Below are 23404 nucleotides of genomic sequence, written 5' to 3'. Positions count from 1 at the left end.
ATATTAAAAGTGGGGGGTCCAAGTTGTGGGTGGGGAACGTGCAAGCATAGCGAGCATCCCAGCTAAACGTGGGGGGGTGTAAGTCCTCTCCCCCCCAGATTTTGTTTTTAAATTTGACTACCAGTAAAATTGTAGCGTATCGTACGTGGCCAGTTGTCAAATTTCTCTTTGTGTTTGTCTATTTTCTCTTTGTTAGGCTCACATACATACTTACATGTAAGAGATCATGCACACAGGATGGAGGTGAGAAAGGAAACTCACAATGGCATTTTCTATATACTGTATATATATTTTATTTCATGTAGATCCACAATGAAAACGTGGATAAGATAAATCTTGATAAAATCACACAGAAAAAAGGGAAACAATGGAGCACCTTAGCTTTCGTCTTTATTCAAGACATCTTCAGAGGCAACTAAATTACAAGAACCGAGAGAGGCTTATGTACACAGGGTGACCTTACAAAACATGAGGTCAGGTAAAAAACATGACATCCACTAATCCACACACCACCACCACCACAAACACAAAAGGAGCTTTAAATATAGGGCGACGTAACTAGTCATATTAAGTCAGGTAAAAAATATGGGACCCTCTAATCATCTATCCTACATCTAACTCGAATGCTTTCAAAGCATTTTTAACCTTGGGCCACAGACAAATAAATTTGTGTAACATATTATCAGTTTTGTACTGACCATCACTAAGGTTTATAGAATTCATTTCTCTAATCAAACTTGCTTCAACCAGAAGTCTTTCTGTGACACATGATGATTTATACACTTCTAAATTGTTTTCCCAATCTATGGGATTGTAGGGTTACGTGATGTTATGTTGTCTAGCACTCAGGATGGGTTGGATGGAAACTCTAGGTGGTGGTTTTCTTATATAAAATATATTATATACAAGACAGTCTGGTGCTGGAGATGCCGTGTGGTGAGAAGCTTGGTCAGAAGACACGTTCGGTGAGTAGTGTGTTTTAGGAGGTATCTGTGCAGGAGCTTCGTTAGAGGAGATGCTGCGTGTTGCTGTCCTCCAGGTTGAATGAGAGCTGGACGGCGGGGAGCTTGCTTGGAGGAGGTGTTGCGTGTTCAGGAACGTAGGGAAGAATGCCTCTCAATGACGAGACTGAGAGCTTATATACACAGTAGCCGTAAGTAAACCTGTGGGAACTCGCCGGTTGCTGAACTCTGTTGCTAGGGTAAACGTCGCAGGAGGCGACCCCCCCCCCAAGAGAAGCTCGCTGGTTGCTAGTATACTGTTGCATTGGAATGCGGCTACGCAGTTGTAGGGGAGAGATCCACTACAATACTCCCCCTCCCCTCCTGGTGCTGTAGGAGACTTGTTGTCGGCAGGGTAGTATCCCACATGAGAAACATAACGGGAAGGGGTGTGGATCAGTCAGCCGCTGCGGGAGACGACTCTGTCTGGAGGCACGAGATCTGTGGGAGAAGCAGAGGGAGAAGGAGGGTTGTGGATAAGAGAAGGTTGTACTGGCGAGGAATGTGGTGCTTGTCTTGCGGCAGGTACAGGGGTGCCGGGTGGGGTATCTGGGTCATTAGGGCCGGGTGGGGTATCTGGGTCATTAGGGCCGGGTGGGGTATCTGGGTCATTAGGGCCGGCTGCGGGGTCGTCAGGAGCAGTACGTACCTGAGGATAAAAAGAGGGTATGCAGAAATGTTGTGGGTGAGGTGGTACTCCAAGTGGCAATGGTGGGTAGACTGGCGGAGGAGGTGCGGGATGAATGTGTTCAGGGCGGTGGGAAGGCTGGCGTGGGGCAGTAGCCTTGAATGCAGAAATCGCCTGACGTAGTGTTTGTAGTAGGTCGTGACAGGCAGCAGGAGTGAAGTGGTCAAGGTCAGAAGTAAGGCGTGTGATGTGCTGCTTGATAGTGTCGGAGGTTATGGCGTCTACCCATCTCCGTCGATGTCGCTTCGCCGTGTGGTTGCAGGGAGCCTCACAGCGTCTAGCGTAGGCACCAAAACGTTGATGGTACCAACAGGGGGTAGATACACTGTGCTGGGGGCGGCGTCTGAGGCAGGACAGGTGTGTTGGGGTCGGTAGAATGTGGTGCGTGAGTTAGGAACAGGTCCAGCGGCAGGCATGGAGGAACAAAACTGTTCAATGGTGTCCATCCTGCGGTTCAAAGTTTGCAACAGGTCCCTGATGTCTTGTGGGGTATTGCTCGGCTGAGGGGTGTTGACCCGGCTTACAAGTTCGGAGGTAAGTACTGGTGTGGTCGTTGGGTTGTCCGCGGTAGCCAGGCACGCAGCCGCGCACTCGTTGAATATTCTGTCTGCCGCGGTTGCATAGAGTTCAGGTGTCGTCGAGTAATCTACTGCGGACAGAATGATACGTACTTGTGTGGGGAGCTTTTGTGCGTGAAGCTGCCGCAGGATAGGTTCGGGAAGTCTGTCTGCGTGCTGGGAGTTCAGCCTACACATCTCCTCCCAGAGAAGTCCTGGAGTTGAGTTTCCAAGGGAGATAGAAGATAGGTTCTGCAGGACTGGGGCGGGTCCGTTGGTTATGCGTTTTTAAGGCGTCCTGCAGGGTGGCGAATTTGTTGTTCTCTGGAAGGTTGGAAGTAGTCCGTAATACATGCGTGGCAACTTCCGTGGGCAAGGAAGAGAGCAGGGCACCGTACTTTTGCTCGTCAGTAGCTTGTGAGCCGATGAGGATTGCTTCCACATGATCTAACCAGTCCTCGACGTTGTGGTTGAAAGTCAGTAGAGAGGTCCGTCCGTCCTCCATCCTGTGTGAGCGCGTTTTCCCGGGGGTCACCATTTGTAGGGTTACGTGATGTTATGTTGTCTAGCACTCAGGATGGGTTGGATGGAAACTCTAGGTGGTGGTTTTCTTATATAAAATATATTATATACAAGACAATCTGGTACTGGAGATGCCGTGTGGTGAGAAGCTTGGTCAGAAGTCACGTTCGGTGAGTAGTGTGTTTTAGGAGGTATCTGTGCAGGAGCTTCGTTAGAGGAGATGTTGCGTGTTGCTGTCCTCCAGGTTGAATGAGAGCTGGACGGCGGGGAGCTTGCTCGGAGGAGGTGTTGCGTGTTCAGGAACGTAAGGAAGAATGCCTCTCAATGACGAGACAGAGCTTATATACACAGCAGCCGGAAGTAAACCTGTGGGAACTCGCAGGTTGCTTGACTCCGTTGCTAGGGTAAACGTCACAGGTGGCGACCCCGTGAGAAGCTCGCTGGTTGCTAGGATACTGTCGCATTGGAATGCGGCTTCGCAGTTGTAGGGGAGAGATCCACTACAGGATGATTATTGTTTCTTACATGAACGAAGGTGCTCCATTGTTTCCCTTTTTCCTGTGTGATTTTATCAAGATATATTATATGTACAATGCAGTGCTAGGAAGTTGCTGTGTGGTGAGGAGCTTGTTGAGAGGAGGTATTGTCTGTTTGAGAGCGTTGGGTAGAATCACCTTCGTGGCAAGGTTGGGGGTATTTATATGATTCTGCCGGATCAGATAGACAGATCGGAAGTGAGTGGCACTGCTGATTGGCTGAGGTGAAGGCGGTAACTGGCCAATCACCGCACAGTCCGAAAGCGAGGCTTGGTCTGTGGAACTCGCCACTGGTTGGCTGGTAAGCTGTCGGCAAGTGACAAATCTGCAGTTGTAGGGGAGAGTATCCACTACAATATCATGGGCATTTTGGGGCCATTTTGAAGCCATGTGCACTTGATATTGTGAGGTCAATAGTCATTACCTTTTACTATACAAGAACGCCTGGGTACAATACTGTATTAAAGAAAACGTGTTGGAATTTTCTGATGGAAAAGGGGGGGATCCGGACCCCCAGAACCCCCCTGGATCCGCCCCAGCAGAATGTGGATGTAACATTGAGATCAGGGTGTGGCTGTAGCGTTGAGAGAAGTTTTCAGGACATGGATGTAGCATTGTGATGTCATCTGAGTGTGGATGTATTGTTGTGTCGTCATCAAAGCGGCAGAAAACTCCATGCGATCAAGTACAACTTAAGTAAACAATAAGATAATTTCGGTTTATTTTAGTTTCGGTCATCCAGGGAATCTTCGTAATTTAACTATTGGAAGCAGTATTTTAGACAATTCTAAGACCATAATTTCAGCCTACCTCACTCACTGAGGCCATCATGCCACAAGTAAATTAAATATATAATCATACCCAGTACTTGCCAGCAGATACGTGACCGACAGGCCAAGCTGATCAGTAGCGAAGAGGATTAAAACAAGTTATTAGGCTGTGGGGTACGAGATTTTGGTTCAGGATGGGATGGAGAAAGGAAACTCACAATGTGCTCTCTGTATACATGTTGTATTGGATGTACAGTGCAGCTTGGTGCTGGGAAGTGGCAGCGTGGTTACAAGCGTTGAGTAGAGAGAGCTGGTTGGTGAGGATGCTCAGAGGAGGACCAGCTTGTGGGTCGCCATGTTCGCCGGCGGGAGCGAGGACCGCCAGGCAGGAAGAGGAGGTGTTGCTTGCTGGTTGGTGTAAGTAGAAAGAGCTAGGTCACCACGAGGTGAGATCTTATATAGCGGAGGTAGGCGTGGCTTAATAGTTGACCTCCGTCATGTATGGCGGCGCTGGTTGACCTAGACCACGAGGCATACACTGGGGAATTCGCGGGGTCGGCTACTCAGCGACAAGCGTTTGTAGGGGAGGAATCCACTACACGGCAACATCCTGTGATAAGTCGTCCACACCTTCCCTGGTCGTAAATCCACCCAACTGAGGTATATGCTCAAACTTAACTGCCTTGAGCAGATTAATGATGTCGCCTCCTCTCTTAAGACCTCCCACCCTCCTATCCTCGTCTACTGTGATGGGTCTGTTACCACGCTGGGCAACGCTGGGGCAGCTGTGTGGATTCCTGAGCGCCAGGCCTGCAGGAAAATCAGGGTCCACGACTGGGCCTCCTCCACTGATGCTGAAAGCATAGCCATCCTCGCGGGCATTCATGAGGGGGCGACCTATGCTCGCACTGAACGCCGGAACCTCCTTATAATCAGTGACAGCACTTCTGCGCTAGCGAGGCTCAAATTACCCTCCCCCTCCTCCCCTGCCGCCCAACACACCCTAGCCGCCGTTGCCAGGCTAGAACAAACTGATGACATCCGTGTCAAGTTTCTTTGGATCCCGTCACATATAGGAATAACTGCCTGTGACACTGTGGATCGGCTTGCCAAAGAAGCTACGCAAGAAGAAGATACTGAAGCCACTCTCGCCCTCTCCCTGAATCATCTCAAATCTCGCATACACGCCACACAACGAGAGGCATTCAACGAAAATTGGACACACCTGAAACAACGGGGTAGCGTCACACTATGCCACAATGACGCTGTAACCGGTGACGACAACCGCCACTACAAAGAATATCAATCCCTGACTCGATCTCAACAGCTTATATACATGAGACTGCGCCTAGGGTACAGGTACCTATGGGAGTACATTGGCAACCCTGAGCCTCACCGCACTGTTTGTAAACTTTGTGGCCAACCCGACTCTCACTACATCCTCACTTGCCCCATGACCTCCTCCTACAGGTCCCCAGCCGTTACCAACACCTCTTCCCTCCCAGACCAGATATCCCTCCTCCTAGTCACAGGCCTGGCATTTGACATTATTAGGGACCTGCCACTCTTTGCCATAAACAGATGAAATGTACCGGTAACTTTCCCCCCACACACTCATCATTCTCTCACTTTATGTAACTTGACAGAACCTATGACCCTTCAGGCTTTTACGCCCTTAATGTACGAATCATAAAGGCAAGTATGAACTTTTCATGCTTCCCTGTTGGGCGCTGTAAACGCTTCTGCGCTTCACCTTGCACAGGATATAAGGGGGTGCCCAATAAACTAGCCCCCTCGGGGGCAAATCTGAATCTGAATCCTGTGATAAGTACCTCTCTGCCACAAAAAGTCCCTAATTACAGCACAATCAAAGACGTTAGTAATAGCAATATATTGTACAAGAGGACAGTGGCTGGCGTGAACTAATATGTTAAAATAAAAAAATATATATCTAATTTAAGCAATTAATTGGCAGCCTGTTCCCTTTTAATGACCTACTGACATTGGTGTGCACGATAACTATTTTCTGTTTGATATCCTCGTTGATGAAATGAAAAGTCATATAACGTATTTTTATAAGGATCTAAATATGATGTTATCGTTGATATATTAGTTTTATGTCCAATCTTAAATTATCTATATTAACAAGTGACATGTGAAATAGTTTATTATTGGAATATCTTCTCCACATATTATTATGAATATAAAGCTTTAGGTACTTTTGAACTAAAGGTATTAAAGGGTATTAGTACAACACTGTAGGAAAGTGGACGAAGTTTATTGTTGTTAGTTTATCCTGAAATACGAAAATAATATAAACGGACTAAAATGGAAAGAAATAATTTATATAAATATTCATATTTTAAAGATATATTCTATATTTAACAAACTATTCCTACTTGTTTATGTAATTTGAAATTATCAATCAAAGTTCTATATTTTCATCTAAACATAAAATAATCGAGAAATCCATCGAATATTAAATACAGTTTGAATTTTGCTTCTAACTTCTTATTTCCGCAATATAAATAAAATAACTTATATATCAAACTTCAACTTCCCTACAAAAGTTAGAAAAATTAATAAAAAGATAATTATTAATAAATGAAACACTATTTATGTGGCTAGTCATTCAAGTTGTTTTCGTGTTTGAGAAGAGTGATGCTGCTGTTAGGTTAAATGACCCAGCGGCATGACACTAAAGATTTAAATGTCCAGTAAATTGCACCTGAACCTTGTTACTCATGATGGGCACTCTGATATACTTCTGCAGCGAGTCAGTAACTATGGGAAGAATATAACTCATCATTAAGGTAGGTGAAAGCCGTGTGTACAGTAGTGGAGGGAAGTTTGTTAGCGAGAGATTGATATTTAGAGTTATATTATCAGACAAGTTCACTTTGGCACATCTTGTACTTGGACAATGCAAATATATGGTAAATGTTTATGTAACTGTGGTAAAAAGTAGATTTATTTGGCCAAGATAAACATTAAAAGGTTTATTTACACTGAAGGGAGGTGTTGCTGCCTCGCCCACCTCTAACCTCGGTATTTAAGGTTTTGTTAAATTATGACATGTGAACCCCTGTCACTACGTTTATCTCAGTATGTATATAAGATTATAACATATCTTAGGCTGCCCTTGGTTAAGTCAACTTACTGTTAACCATTGTGTGGTACACCTGTACTGTCATACAGTATGTATTTGATGAACAATTGTGGGTAAAATTATCGTTTTGGTCATCCACCTATTTGGAAGTTGTTTAAAACACGTCAACAACCTCCCGGAAACCATAATTTTAACCTAATCTAAATTAACCTAACCTAAACTAAACTTAAAATCCTAAAATTTGCTGCATGACTGAATTGATAATATTACTCAATTGTGAACTTATTTGTTAATTACTAAAAGTTTGACATTCCTGTGCACCTAAAGTGGCTGTTTTAGATGTGTATTGAAAGAAGAGAGTAATTATTCTGCAAACACTGGCATATTATTTTGGCATTAACCCCTTCGCTACAGGGACTCCACTTTTGATATCTTACATTATTTGGTTAATGCTTGATGAGGTTAATATTTAGAAGTTGCTAACACCGACTTATATATTGAGTTTCATATACGGAGAAAGAGAAAAAATAAATATAATTTATTCTATAACGTTTCTGTCAGAAGTTATGTTTTTCGAGTATTTTGACCGATAAATGACCCACAGTAATATTTGTTCAAAGTGGGCAGGGCTTTGAAATATGTAGAGGGAAAATGTTGGGTAAAAAATAACTAAAAGAACCTAACCTAACCTGGTCATTATACAGTAAAAACCAAAATGCCATTTTTTCTGCTTTGCCTTTGAGACATTTGCAAATTTGTGACCCGGAATTTATTGAAGAGGAACTGCAACACATTCAGTTCATTGCACAAAAACTTGGTTACCCTTCATTGTTTGATGACTGTTGTCTTAAAAGGGTTAAAAAATCCCTTTATTGTACTCATACTAAACAAGATCCTCCATTTAAGAATATTTTATCTATCTTATCATAAGGAATTTATCCCATTAGTTCAACCACTTAACTTACTTATCATTAATGTTGTTTTTAATTATGACCCAACTATTACTATTATGTTAATTAAGAACAGCCCAATGGAAGTGTTTACTGTATTTCATGTAGCAATTTTAATGGAAATTATGTAATGTAGGTCAGACTGGGAAAGCATTACAACTTGGAATAAAACAACACAAGTATAATAATAGAACAGTATCTGAAAGCAATGCACTTTTCATTCATATTAGGAGCAATAATCATATCATGGATTGGAAAACTAATATAAATGTGTTTAAATCAACATGTATCACAGAATGACTTCTGGTTGAAGCAACTTTAATTTGGGAAATGAATTCTATTGTTCTTAGTGATGGTCAGTACAAAACTGAGAATACTGTTACATAAATTTATTTGTCTGTGGCGTAAGGTTAAAAATGCTTTGCAAGCATTTGAGGTGGATGTCGGGTAGATTGCGAGCCGCAGTGCAGGAGCCTGGAGGCAGCCAGCTGTGGTGTATGTGTTGTTACCAGCAGAAATACAGGACTTGTTGCCATATACAATGTTGATTACACAGGCATACCTTATTTTAAGGTTAAAATAAATTACTGCTCAAGTATCATCGTGTGTATTTACTTGCTGGGTGACAAAATGATGCAAAAGACCGATAACTCCAACAGGGAAGTTTTCATCACTGTTCTCTATTTCATGTCTGGAAAATATAAGTTTTCGTCACTGATGTCTATATTTAATGTTGTGGAAGGACAAGGGATGACCATGGCCAGGGGATGGGCTTGAGATGATCAGATGACAGAGGTAATTTAACGTGCTTCATAGCTGGATGGCGGAGTTCTTGATAATGCTCTACAATCATAAAGACATCTACTTTGGTAAATTTCTTTCATCTGCCTTGATGAACCCTGGAAGTAGTTTTACCAACCTTCTCCGCTGATCGGCTGTGTAAATAAATATTATTAGATAATTAATTGTGCTTTACTGTGCAACACAGTAATACTAATGTACAGTTTATTGAATATATAAATATTACTAAGCACATTAACTAATTCAATGGATATTTGCTGCCCCTAATACAAATTTCATTGTTTAAACATTCCAAACAATATTGGTATTATTTTGGTTTTGGTCTTCTGTGGAACCTTAAGATTCCAACTCTAGAATTAAGTACTTTAAATAATAAGACACATTATCTCTACAGGATTTCTGTCGCAAAACATTTTTCAATAGCATAAGAAAATACAGGTCATATGTTAGGTTAGGTTTGGGTTTTATAACCGCCAGTCAGGCGGTTAAAGGAATATTCAGACTCGTGACATTGGACTCGAACATTATAATTCGGTCAAACCTGTTGAATACAATTCATTTTAGTATTTCACATAAATCATACATAGGCAATCACATTAATGTCTAATCCAATATATATTTACATAACAATCATAGCTATGTAATTAGTCTAATCTTAACACTTACAAAGAGTACTTAATTTGCCATATTTTTATGTTGTCACAATGATAAACGATGCAATGAACACAGTCTACCTGTGTACACAATAAATACAAGTTAAACTTAGGTGTTGAAAGTCTTCAGGAGAAACAGGTTAGGTGTTGGTGGTGTGATGGGGATAGCTACAGGGAGGCTGGCGGTGCCCGGCTGGGCACCATATGATCAAGCTGGCCACTTCAAACTCGCTGTGTCAGGCGTATTATACGCAAACAAGCTCACTTCCCACCACCCAACACCTCAACCTACTCGGGGGGTCTCATCTGCCTCCATCTCAACACTATATACTGTATACTGGCAGGCACACGCAATAAACCTGACATGAGTTACAGCCTAACATAACGTTTGTTTATGTGTCATCATAATTCAGTACCGCTTGCGGTAACAGGTATGATAAGTTATATTATAAGCTATAAGGTTAGCTTAACATACATCGGTAAGGGGGTAGTAACTCAAAACTAGTGATTTCTGATAGAAATGAAGGCCTAAATTGTTCATAACACATCGCAAGCCATCAGAAAAACATAGTCTGCATGTCTAAGTCCAGGGATGATTAAAACTTAAAATTTACCCAATATAGCCTATCTCGAATCTATGCATCCAAATACTTATGGTAGTTAAAGTAAAATTTTACCCTTTAATTAATATAAATGATGATATATCCCAGTGGTTCATTAGTGAATCATCAAAACAATAACAGCACCATGTTGTCATATTTACCTAGCATCAAGCATTCTCAAAACAAAGTCCAGACAATGTCATTACTCTGTAGGTACTTCTAAATCGACTCGTATCTCCATCCCTGCTTCATCTGCAGGGAAGGTGGTGACATCACTACAAATGACGGCCCTGTTTCTAGAGAAAAAAACTGATTTTGACTATTATAACAAGACTTTAAACTTTTATTACAAATTATATATACCGTATCACTCTACGAATGTGACAGTGTATTTCTTGTAGGTAGTAGGCAGCTATCAAACAGGGAGGTACTACCACCTGGGAAGATATTGGAAGCATAATGTGTTGTCTAATGGTAGACCCTGCTGCTATATGGCATCACGAAAATTGTGACCAAGTCCCAATTTGCTGATCTGACTTTCTGCCTCATTTACACACAATTGCAGGGTCTCAATTGTTTTTCTTACTTTGACAACACAACATACATAATGTATATCGTTTCTCATTCTTGATTTATTTTTCTTGTTTTTGTATTTATTTATGGTTATTATTATTATTTTTAGTATATTATTTTTATTTTTAGCACAGGTATTTGTTTTATTATTTTTTGAATTATAATAATAATAATAATAATAATAATAATAGTTATTATTATCATCATCATCATCATCATCATCATCATCATCATCATCATCATTATTATCATTATCATTATCATATTTTTGTCACCCATGCCCTGATGTGGGTCAGTGACCTGTGGCCTGGTGGGCTAATCCCTGTAAAAAAACAAAAACAAACACAGAACCGACAACTCATCCATTTACACAGTTCATAGTCAGTATGCTTGAGTTTCATTTGGCGTACGTACAGGTACGTATCATTCGGTACGTTAGGGTCTGTTATAACAATGAAAAATTTGTATTGCTATTGTTAATACTGCTTGAAATACTGTATGACAATTCTTGCAGGTAGACATAATGAGTGTAGAGGCTGGCACAAGTGGGGAGGGGCTGGAGGAGGTGTTCTTGGACACTGCTTTAGAAGGAGCCCCATTCACGGATAAGAACTCCAGTACGGGTATCCTGAATGATGTCTTCGAAGATCTGGTGAGTAGAAATATGAATGTTTTGTCTTGTACAGTGAACCCTCAAAGATCCAGACTAAAGGGGGGACCACCTGTCGGAAAAAGCCAATCTTCCGGTGAATGTACTAAATGTATAAAAAACGATAAATAATTCTATAAAAAAGCACCAAAAATATAGAACATATTATCCTGACCACTGGGGTTAGTTAAACAGACTTTTTCTTGTGAAAAAGCCATAATATTGAGCAACATATTACCGTACAGTAATCCCGTGCTTTTCGCGGTTTTGACCATTCGCATTTTTTTTACTAAAAAATTATATATACAGTCTCTCCACGACTTATGACATATTTGACTTACGACAACCCGAACATATGACGGCCATGGTCGTGTAAAATATTTTTCACATTACGTATTTTCGAGTCCCGACATTAGTGATCGAGCTGTGTACTGACAAAAATTTTTTTTGTAATTCCCTTTAAAATGGTTGGCAAGTGTAAAAGTGAGAGTTCTTGTGGTGCTGAGAAGAAAAAGAGACACCCATTTTAGAATTTCTATGTATTATTTTCGCCTTTTCGACTTAATACCAATTTGACTTACGACCTGGTCGTCGGGATGGAACCCGTCATAAGTGAAGGAGAAACTGTATATACAATATCCTTTAAAAACAAAAATTAAAATTTTGCGTCATTTTCGATATTCCCCTGTGCGGTGCAGCAAACAGACACCACCCTTTCCCGCCTCATACACCCGCTGCTCCGAGAAGCCTCTGTCCTCACGTGCCTACCGTACTGTGATTGCCTCTTCTGTTTGTACTCCCACGTGCATTCCACATGGCTCCGGGATGTAAGCCAGCCTCATCAAAGGCAAATATTACTAGCAAAGACTAAAGTGACCAAGAGATCAAGAATTGTGATGACCTTAACGGAAAAAACAGTTTTATTGGACAAGCTCAGAGGTGGTATGAGCTATGGCTCGAGATGTGGTGAAAACTGACAATTCATTTGTGTCTTTTGTCAGAATACAAGTGGAGGAATGTGAGTGGAAGAGGACTGGCTGGCTGGCGTGACTGCGTGAGGGCTGGCAGACGCCGGGATAGCAGGGAGAGGCTGGCAATGCAGGTGTTGCCGACCTCAGCAAAATATATATTTTTTTATTTACTTGTAAAGAATTTTTTTTTTTTGGGTATATAACTGTTTACGTTTTTCCATTATTATACTACAATAAGATTAGTTTCAAATAATGATGTTAGTAAATGCCGATACAGTGCATCAGTGATCAGTGTGACCACTGGGCCGTGAGTGGAGAGCATGGTGTGGTTAAGTGCATGACCTACCTGAGCTGTTTGGTGGCCACAGGTACAGTGATTCCTAAAAGAATATTCGCGGTTTTGGCTTTTCGCAGGGGTTTCAGGAACGTAATTCCCGCGAAAAACACGGGATTACTGTAGAAACTTCTGCAGTCTTTCTACTAACATATATATATATCTTTCTGGTTATTATATACAGTTTAGTCTAAGAATAAGAGAAACTTGATGGAGGAAGTAACCATGCTGACCTCTTGCTTATAACACTTCAATGGTCCTTACTCTTCTTCTCACTTGTGTCTTATTTTAATAACTCAACTAATATAACCACCTGTAATTTCCTGCTCTTGCTTAATATTACTCTTCAGCTTCAAAACTCACACCCAGTTTTCTTACCTCGTGATACTAGTGTAGTGTTCAGTACAACCATTCCTCTACCTGTTGGTGATCTTACACCACAGCCTTGACCTCCTGGGCTTACATTCTCAGAGGCTTTTTGCATTGTCTTCCTCATAACTGGGGACCGATGAATTAAATCTTCTTGACCGGCTTTAGATGTGACAGAGATATGGCAGCCAACATGATGTCAGAATTACACTCAGAGGCAACTATATCTTTCTCTCACTCAGAAGATTAAGCCTGCACACTGCGCTAAGTCTGTGTGTCACTTGAAGATTCTAGAGAAAAATATGAGTCGTCTCTCTTCCCACAGCAAAATCCCGATTTGGGATACCTGGTTCTCTCCCTGCTGGTGGCCATATCTTGGTCCATCTACACCATACTCTTTAACTCAAGGGTACAAGGAAGCATTCTGACCGCCATCCTACGGAGATTCGTCAAAACTGGGGACTTGACAATAGGTAAGTCGGTAACTTTCAGTGTATACTCCACAGGTATCTGGATGCAATGTTGGATGGTGTTGATACTAACTTTGTTGGTGGTACATGCCTCTCACCATTGTGTACTGGGATCAATTCCTAGCATGGGTACTATGATTACCTCCTCTACTACCGTTGGACATTGAAGGTCATATCACAGAACAGTCTAACTGCCGGAATAGCTAGTAAGTTGACAGGTGGGTGAAATGATAAATTAAAAGAAATTACTGTACCATGTGTATTTTGTGTCAACTGCAACTACCCTGAAGAGTAACTTGAATTTTTTTATATATATTCCTTCACTGATTTCATATACTGTAATAACTCTGCTGGTTCCCAAACCCCAGACAAATGTGTAAAGATATGTGTATTATTACTATGGGCCATTGCTTCCCCTTCACTTCAAGAAAAAATGACCACCTTATGATTAGACATACCAGCTTATTTCACTGTTTAGGTTAGGGTAGTATCAGGCTTGTTAATCTCCAGGTGAGGTAAATTGGGATGCCTAATCTTCAGGTGATCTACAATAAAGTAATCACCCTCCTGCTATGCATGAGAACATCAGATACAGGTTTTCTGGGCATACAGTGAAGGGAAATGTTCTAGAGTGGAATTATTTAAATTTAATCTTGAAAAAGTGTGCAGTCCATACTGATCACTGCTTGAGAGAACCTGGAGCTGTGGTAGTAAAGACACAAGTTTTATAAGATAAATTAAGTGAAATTTGATAAACTCAGTGGGTAATATGGTGTTCCAAAGTGCTTAATGTAAAGAATGTTGTGATTGTGTACTGGCGGAGGCAAACTGTGTATGACACTAGAAGAATGTTTGGTGTCTTAATAATAGATGTACTGGACTTAGTGAACTACAGCAAATGATTAGCTGTGAAGTATTCAGGTTTTGTGGAGGACATGTTTCAAGTTGAATGTGATAATAAAGTGATTTACTTTATTTTCAACTCAAGGTCTGTGGTTCTTTTGCAGTTTGTTTGAGATGAAAAAGTTCAATAAATAAATAAAAAGAAGAGCTTTGACTGGTGAGGTGATGTAAGCTTCTACTGAGAAAGGCAATGAAGAGAATGACAGAGTGTATTAAAATAAGTTGGAAGATATTATACAGAGTAAAGATCTGTTGAAGGAAACGGCAGAGAGAGAGAGTTCATTACATGAATATGCAGAAATGTGGGGAGCTTATACTAGAGGGATGACTCACTGCAGGATAACCAGCCACCTGTGAAGCTGTGCCACCACTCTGCTATGTGTATACAGAGTGAATGATTACTGTATTACACAAAATTCTGAAACAAATACAGGAAAACATAAGTATATATATATATATATATATATATATATATATATATATATATATATATATATATATATATATATATATATATATATATATATATATATATATATATATATATATATATATATATATATATATATATATATATATATATATATATATATATATATATATATATATATATATATATATATATATATATATATATATATATATATATATATATATATATATATATATATATATATATATATATATATATATATATATATATATATATATATAGCTAGCTACTGTAGCATATCACACGTAGAGATAAATTTCATTGGGATATCTGTCTGTTGTCTGACTTACTTCCTTCCCACTTAGATATGAAGTAACGCTTCCCCAAATTACTTGAGTGTAACATATTGTATTGCTGATAAACACCTTCCTTTCCCATGCCATTTAAAGAATACAGTATTACATTACTGATAAACTATTTCCTGTCTTTTATATAGAAATGTTAATATGTATCATCATCTTGGGGAAGGGGGGAGGCAGTGTTATATTTTTGTGTAATAGAAACATAATAACAACATGAGGTTTGTTATTCATGCCATAACCTGAGGCCAACCATATGCAATAAATTATTTTAGAAATCAGTGTAAATTCTTATGGGTTAAGTGGGATTATACTTGAAATTAGCCCCTCAATTTATTTCACCTGATGATTAAATGCCTAATGCTACTTGGTGGGTTACGTTAGTTGAGTGTTATTGTGGTTAGTCTTAAGCTGAAATAAGCTAGGGCTAATCTTGAGGTGATCCAATGAGTGAATTATTTTGTATGAGACAAATATTGTAAATTAATTAAAATACAGTAATGTTTAATGCTAGTTTGTGATAAAAAAATAATCTTCAACAGCACCTGCCACTAATATCTTGTAGCCATGTTGTGAAGGGTTAGGTGGTAGAGCCTTTAAGATTTTGTGCTTTGTATGGAAGGAAAAAAATGTGTCCATATTAAGGGGAATATCTTTACTTTGAGGAGACAAAGGTGTAAATCATTGTCTTCACATTGTCACACCATCATCCTCAAAGGGTTAACTCATCAAAGGGTAAGAGAGGCTGACACACTGGGCAAAATTTCTACCATTTATCATTCTTATTTCTCATCCCCACATCACTAAACGTGTGGTCCCAATCACACATTTACCGCCTTGTTGTCATTCCACCGTCACTCAAATAAAAACAACAATGATGGATGCACATGAGGTTGGTGTCAGCTGTACTGTGTTTCACCAAAAAAGCTTATTCATACTTTAATTGCATTAAACATATATGAAGAAAAAGAATCAGGAATTAAAAAAATAGGTGCGGTTTCAGCACAAAATTCTGGTAGCTTCACAATCCATTTTGTCAACATGTATTGTTGCATGTTGTAGTTTGCTGGATGTAAACAAATGCTGAACGTCTGTTTAAGAATATTAAAAATACATTACTGTGTCTGTGTAAGGGTGAATGCTTTGCTGGTACAGAACCAATAATTATTTAAAAATTTATTTATACAGTATACTGTAAGATTATTTTAAGTTTAGATTTATAATTGTGCCATTACAATTCAGCATCAGATATTATAGTAGCTGAAGTGAACTAAAAATCCCGTTAATTTCCACCAGAAACTCCTGGTCATTTTAAGAGTCCTCAGATTACTGTTTTCCGGCTTAAAATCTAACTGAGTACGATGGTGTCTCCTGAGTAATGGGGAAATTTTGCCCCATGTCATGGGCCCTTAACCCATTGTTCTTAAATTGTCAAACCATCATCCCCAGAGATTGTCATAGTTCTCAAAGGGTTAAACTGCAACGTCCCTCATTATTAGATTGACCGTTTTTTTAGCATTCATAAAGCACATCATGTGTCCTAGTAGACCTCCTCAAACTACGCACACCAGTATAGCCAGTATAGGGCTCTCATTTGCCTTGTCATCATGGAAGATGCATGTTCATCTCCATTACTGGCAGTCTTCCCCCACCATCCTTTGGCTTCTCCCTCCTACCCCCTATTACCTTGGCCCCTGCACACTCACTTAAACACTCCACCAGGGCTGAACAAATATGAGTAAATTAATGCTTAATTTTTAGTCTTCTGCATGTACAGTACAGTGTATACAGTATATCTTTAATTTATAAGAATATCACATGTGTTTTAAATTTTTTTTTTCCATATACTGTACAGTGCAGTAAAAAGCAGCTTTTGCACTAGCCACAGTCTAAGGTTTAAAGATACTTGATCTGTTTTGAAATATTAGGTGTGTTATTTATGCATACCTGGTACACCAGTGTTATTATAAATATTTCAGGCAAACGTTACACTAATATTTTTCTCAACTTTCCAGGTTCATTTTCATTGTCGGTATTGTCGGGCAAGATCATGTTTCGTAATGTTGTATATGTAACAGAAGACTACAACCTCCGCATCGTTGATGGGATCCTCAAGTTCAGATACTGGCTGCCATATGCCAAGCGTGAGCTCTCAGAAGGTAAATGTTTAAAGTTTTTCACATTAGGAGACACATAATATACCTTTAGTAGTGGTCCTTTGTGTGTGTATTTTGACAAATTAGATATTTACTATGTGTTAGGAAAGATTTCCTTTTCCAACAGCCTCCTCAAAACAGGGTCATAAAATTATAATACCACAGAACCAAAAACCTACTTTGCTACACTGAAAAAAAAAAAAGTTCTCACCTGTACAGTATATTGGGAAAATACACAAGCCCAAATGGGAAAAGTTTGTAAGGCCTTATACATTTGTATAAACTGCCACCTTGTGTTTTGGTGGTTGTCTAAAGCGGATATCATGTACAGTATTGGCTTTTGCAACATTTAAAGGATTCTAACTTACTTCTTATAATTTCAGATATGTCACACTGTGACCATCGAGTGTGGCTTGAGCTCAACGGACCAGAACTGCACATTTACAATCGGTCACAACTTTACAGTGAATTAGAGAAAACATTTGGATTAGATAATCAGCTAGGATCTGGGAACAGACCTGGCAAGTCTGAGGAGGATGGGGAGGGGGAGGAGGGACAGACACAGAACCATGACATGAGTTTCTGGCATGACTGGAGAGATCTCATCCCTGTCGTTAAGATTGATCTCAATATGGTGAGTCATTCTTCCTTTCTTAGCTTGTTTATGTTAATCCAGAATATTTTTATGATATGGTGAGTCTTTCCTTTCTTCTTAGCTTGTTCATGTTGATTTAGAATATTGATCTCATTATGGTGAGTCAAGAAATAAGATAGTGGAAATGATGGCTTAATGGGATGTGAATTCAGTAAAGATTTGGGTGGAGTATTTTTTAAGTACAGTATAAGAAAACAAACAAAATTGCATAACCCTCTGTATAAGGAAATTGGTATTTAAATCTTTAGTATGATAAAAATGTGTAAAAATTTGGCCAAAGAACCTGACACATCTTTTTAAAATTACTGTATTAATTGTATGTTATTCCTGTCCACTTCCTGCCATTCATTATGTACAAATGTAAATAAGTATAGTACAGTTGTCACTCTTCTCATTTTACTTCATCAAAGAATTTAATTACTGTACCTTGTTACATGCCTTACAGTTATGGAGTATGAATATAAGTAATAATACTTAGATACTTTACAGTTTGCAGGAATGTAAATGTAACATCAAGAATTATGAAAATTTTCCCTTTTAGGCCAGGTTTGTATTTGGCAACCGTCTGGTAGCGTCGACACTCCTCCTGACAACAGACAAGGCTGAGTGTTGCTACACGACCAAGCCAGCAGCATGCTCCCTAGACTACTTTATGCAAGTTCTCACTTCAAAAGCAGAGAACTTCAGGGTATGTCATTAGGTGTCAGAGATGGACCTGGTAGTGTTATGCTCCTTTGATACATATACTGTACAGTACTGTACAGTAAACCCTCCAGTTTGGCGACTAATTTGTGCCGAAAAAACCTCGCTAAACCCAGAATCGCCAAAGCAGAGGGCTTAATCCAATGGGAAAAAGTCTAATTGGCACTGAGGGGCCACCCAAAGTCTCAATTTTTTCCTATTTTACCAACATAAGTAGAATGTCGATATAACACGATATACGTTCCAAGAGAGGTCGCTTTAAACTGAATTCGCACTAAATCGTAGTGTTGTGTCAATGGAATAATTTAGTTTGGTACTTGAGAGAAACACAAAATACTAAAAAGACAGAGTCTACCCAGATGCACCTCAGCCTATCTCCTAGAATAAACAAAACATTGTTTTTTGTAGTATTATGCTAAAACAAAGACTCATAAATCAACACAGCTAAAATCAGCTGATGTGAGAGGGTAGTCTCACTGGCGCCGCACATTGTGCATGTAAATGAGTAAAATTAAATGAAGAAAGTTATGTAAATCTACCCAAAAATACAGTTGAAAAACTTGTACATTACTAAAATGTATTACATTAATGTACTAAAATTTTTATCCTTGTGCAAAATATATGATGTCTATATTCAAATTATTAACTGTCTTGCAAGAATTCTAGCAATGCAAGTTATATTCTCCTAACTTTAGTCTGTGATATTTTATAAGATAAAAACTTTAAGCCTAAAACCACCAAACCCTGGCTTGGAAGATAGGGGTTGAGGTGCTTGACAGCTGGTATCGAGAGGTCTATTATAAGTTTTTATTTATTTATCTGTCCTTTACAATGAGTTTTTGTTTTTTGCTTATAAAATGTCACTGAACTGACCTGGGAGAATATAACTTACATTGCTGGGATCCTTGTAAGATACTGATTAATTTGAATATAAATATGCTATAGTTTGCACTAGGCATAAAAAATTTTGTAATTATTTAGTACATTTGAGTACATATACAGTACAGAGTTAGCTTGTGTTTGGGCATTATGAACGAGTATGAGAGAGGTTAAAGCGCACTAATTTGACACACACTAGAGGCAGGTGTTACTCTGACAATACCCATGCAGCAACTGAAGACAGAGAGGTGGGATGGCAGGTGTAGAGGAGTGTTTGGTGTGCTTATAACCCATTTTGAAAATTTTTAGCTTGAAATTGGAAATTGTAACCTTACCCCCGGGGTAATCCGCGCCAGATTTGATTCACGTTAAAAGGAAAGATTCTCTTTAAATTGATAAGGTGTCCTTAATTGTGGGTGTCTTTGTAAATCAATAATTTTAAACCATTTGCTTTAAATCGACGTTCTACTGTATAACCTATATTTTATTGCTGAAAGAGAATGAATAATTAGGTAATCAACATAAACAGAAAACCAACCTTAAAATTAAAGTTGAGCAGCTTAACGTACACTAAGTTGCTATCTGAGTACTTTTACATTTTCTTCCCAGGCGCTCAGACGGTCAGACGGTCTTTCACCATCATTATCATCCCCTCCAATACCCCCAGGTACTTTTGAGGCCATAATTCCATGCGAGAACACCGCGCCAAGCGAGAGGGGGGAAAAAGGGGGGGGGGGACACAAAGGCCAAGGTCACTCAAACAAGTAGCGGGAATGTGGATTGGCGCGGTCAAAATGGCTGCCAGAACAGCTGACTGGCACTTTGCGCTTGGTAAATACTCGCCAATAATACTCACCAGTAGTATTAAGCGAGATTTGTCTTGCAGTTATTATTCTACTGTGCAATTATTAGTTGTGATTGCATTTAAATTTAAACTCTCGCCAAAGGTGAGGGTTTGGTCGCCATTATGGCGGGCAGGGTACTTTGAATTTTGACTGCCAACTTTGAATTCGCCAAACTGGAGGGTTGACTGTATCTTTGTTAATCATGTACAACATTGTGGTGTACTGTAGTTGTGCTGAAGCTTAAAACCTACACTACACTACAGTAATGACAGAAAGAGTAAAGTTAAAGAGTACAGTACTCTACAAAATATGCAAATATATTTATTATCCTCCTGCCACCATTACATTAGGAATTATAGAATTTATATATTTTTTTGAAAATTTCACTTGGAGGAATTCATATACATGTACCAGTCAGTTCAAACCATAATTGAAGTGTTTGTTGACCATTAAAGATAACAAAACTGATTTTTCTTTTTATAGTGAAGTACAGTTCCTATGGTGGGAAGGGGTTGAAGATATTTACTCACTACCATTGTATTTATTCAATATGATATTCTAATTAATTATAGATTAATTGTTGTAAATCTTTCTCCAAACTCTACAGTGATGTTTACACTTGTCTGTTCACTCCTCCATGTCCACACCTCTCTCACTCTTTACTGAGTTATCTTTGAATGATTGATCTTCATAAATTAATGAGGGAATTCTTTGACCAGGTGATCCTTGCTCCAAGCCCAAAATACACTGGTGTTTTAGATGAGCCACCTAGATATATGGGTGAAGGGTTTGTGGTGATGTCATCCAGCCTCGTGCACTTCTACTATTATGTGGATGAACCAGGACCTGTGCCAGAGCACCCTCAGGTGAGCTTGGTAGTTGTTACATTCTTGATTGAAAATATTTCGGGTACTGTAGTCATGGTGCTATCCTGTCTGTACATAAATGGTTTTTGCACAGTAACTAATATTTGGTTGGATGTATTACATTAAATAATAAACACAGTTTCTATTAAATGATCTCAGACAATGAGACTGCCGAATGGAGATGAAGTAACGGCCTCAGCACCTGTGTGGGGCTTGGATATTAAGTGTGCAAAGGGTACCAACCTCAGCTATGGTCCGTGGGCCGACCGTCAACGAGAGCAGCTGTTTCGCTTCTTTTGCCCACAAGATTACCAGACAGTGAAGGTGAGGCTGGGGCCCACTGACCTCCCAGGGGAACTTTAGATGCTAAGTTGTGTTCATGGAGCCTTAAAAAGTGGAACTTTGGTTGTTGCTCTTTAATGGTAAATATTGGGTCTAATTAAGTATCACCACCATCATTGTAATGTTACTGTCATTATACTAACACCATACTATCACCATTATGACACTGTTGATAAGTTAATAGACTGATCAGAAGATGGGTGAGGTGGTGGATGTAGTCTTGACTTAAGATTGCTGTATGTTGCTCTGTTACATAGTGTACAGAACAAGGTATCCCTTACTACTGTGGCAACCTGTGGTGTAATGGTCAGTATGCACGCCTTGCAAGCTAGTGAACCCGGGTTCGATCCCCGGGCAGGGTGAAACTACGGACAAGTTTCTTTACGCCATTTGCCTCTGTCTACCCTGCAGTAATTGGGGACCTGGATGTTCATTGATTTGCAAATCGTGTTCCGGGGTAATATTTAGCCAGTGCAGTTGGCGAGTTGTCCGGTATTCTCGGACTATTCCTTGACACTGGGTCATGCAACTCGTTAACTCAGGGTGTGGTTGTTGTGTTGGCGACAGCTTCTACACCTTAAACAAATTCATGCCTAGGTGGCCCTTGGGCCAGCCATGCTCGTTTCATGAGTGGCAACCTTTATTTCTTATTATCCCTTACTATTTTGTACATAGTTTGTTGTCAGAATGTTAGTCCCCTGACCTGCAGTTTGTAGGCTGTCTCTGCTCACATTGTTTTAGCATGTTCACACAGGCTGGTGAAGATATCATATATCTCAGTCTCCTGTAACCAGTGAGACACACCCCTAATAATTTCTCAGGGTCCCAGACTAATAACCAGTGGAACTTAACAAAATATTATCACATCCTGCCACCTACCCTTCCCCAGCACATCCTCCCACACACCTCCCACTATACTCTCCCACACTGAAGTGCAATATGTGACATTGTATCTCCTGTTTCCCTCATACTGGTACAATCACCTAGTACTTAATTTCTGCACACTTAGTAAATGAAAAAAATTGTTAGCTCTTATGTTTCCTTTATATGCCTGTAAGTTTGCATAAGAAAATATAATTAGTTTTATGGCATTATATATTTGAGGCAATTTTATACGGGGTATAAAGTTTTTTTTTAATCTACATTACTATTGTTTCAGTGTAAGGATGAACAAAACCCTCCCTATCAGTTGCTCACCTATTCTGATGTTGTTCTGTAAGTACAGTATTGTCATTTCTGAAGGGGCAGACAACCAGTGGGTTCTGATGGGGCTAACAATGGCTCTTGTTTATTACAGCGCTTGAATTTGACTTAAGTTCTTATTCCATTTCTCCAACAGATGCCAAATGCACCAGTTCCTGGGGAGTTACGTAAAGTTCAGCAGTTTGATTTACGTCTCAGCATTCTGACTGAGGCAACCATTGACATTCTCTTCTCCAAGGTACTGTGTATGTCACGTTTACTGCTTTTTCTTTATTCTTGCACTGGAAGAACTTCTATTTTAATTCAATTTTTAATTTATCAGTTTTACAACTTATTAGCTACTGGCTTTTTAGGCAGTTGGTCTGTTCTTTGTTACATTGTCCTGTGTTAGTACATGAGGAAACCAGATTACATTACCCGGAGAAAATCTAAGCTGATTGGGAGGGTCACCTAAGTTAACACCCTTCTTATATCTGACATTTGCTGGGAATTGAACCTAGGCAAAT

General features: G+C 39.6%; 1 protein-coding gene across 13 annotated transcripts in view; it reads left to right on the top strand.

Moving 5' to 3' along the window:
• Positions 1-6719: 6719 nt before the first annotated feature.
• Positions 6720-23404, top strand: part of LOC121853648 (transmembrane protein KIAA1109 homolog) — a 139472-nt gene continuing 122787 nt past the window's right edge. For all 13 annotated transcript variants that reach the window (XM_042347953.1, XM_042347952.1, XM_042347950.1 and 10 more), the window contains exons 1-9: positions 6720-6887; positions 11277-11414; positions 13411-13558; positions 17266-17409; positions 17790-18040; positions 18603-18749; positions 21207-21353; positions 21513-21677; positions 23035-23136. In XM_042347953.1, the coding sequence (XP_042203887.1) occupies positions 11286-11414; positions 13411-13558; positions 17266-17409; positions 17790-18040; positions 18603-18749; positions 21207-21353; positions 21513-21677; positions 23035-23136 (1233 nt within the window). In that variant the 5' untranslated portion in view covers positions 6720-6887; positions 11277-11285. The remainder of the gene's footprint in view (positions 6888-11276; positions 11415-13410; positions 13559-17265; positions 17410-17789; positions 18041-18602; positions 18750-21206; positions 21354-21512; positions 21678-23034; positions 23137-23404) is intronic.

Source organism: Homarus americanus, unplaced genomic scaffold (assembly GCF_018991925.1).
Source record: "Homarus americanus isolate GMGI-L3 unplaced genomic scaffold, GMGI_Hamer_2.0 scaffold4896, whole genome shotgun sequence".
NCBI lineage: Eukaryota > Metazoa > Arthropoda > Malacostraca > Decapoda > Nephropidae > Homarus > Homarus americanus.
Note: the sequence above shows the minus strand (reverse complement) of the source record. Positions and strands in the feature narration are given on the sequence as shown.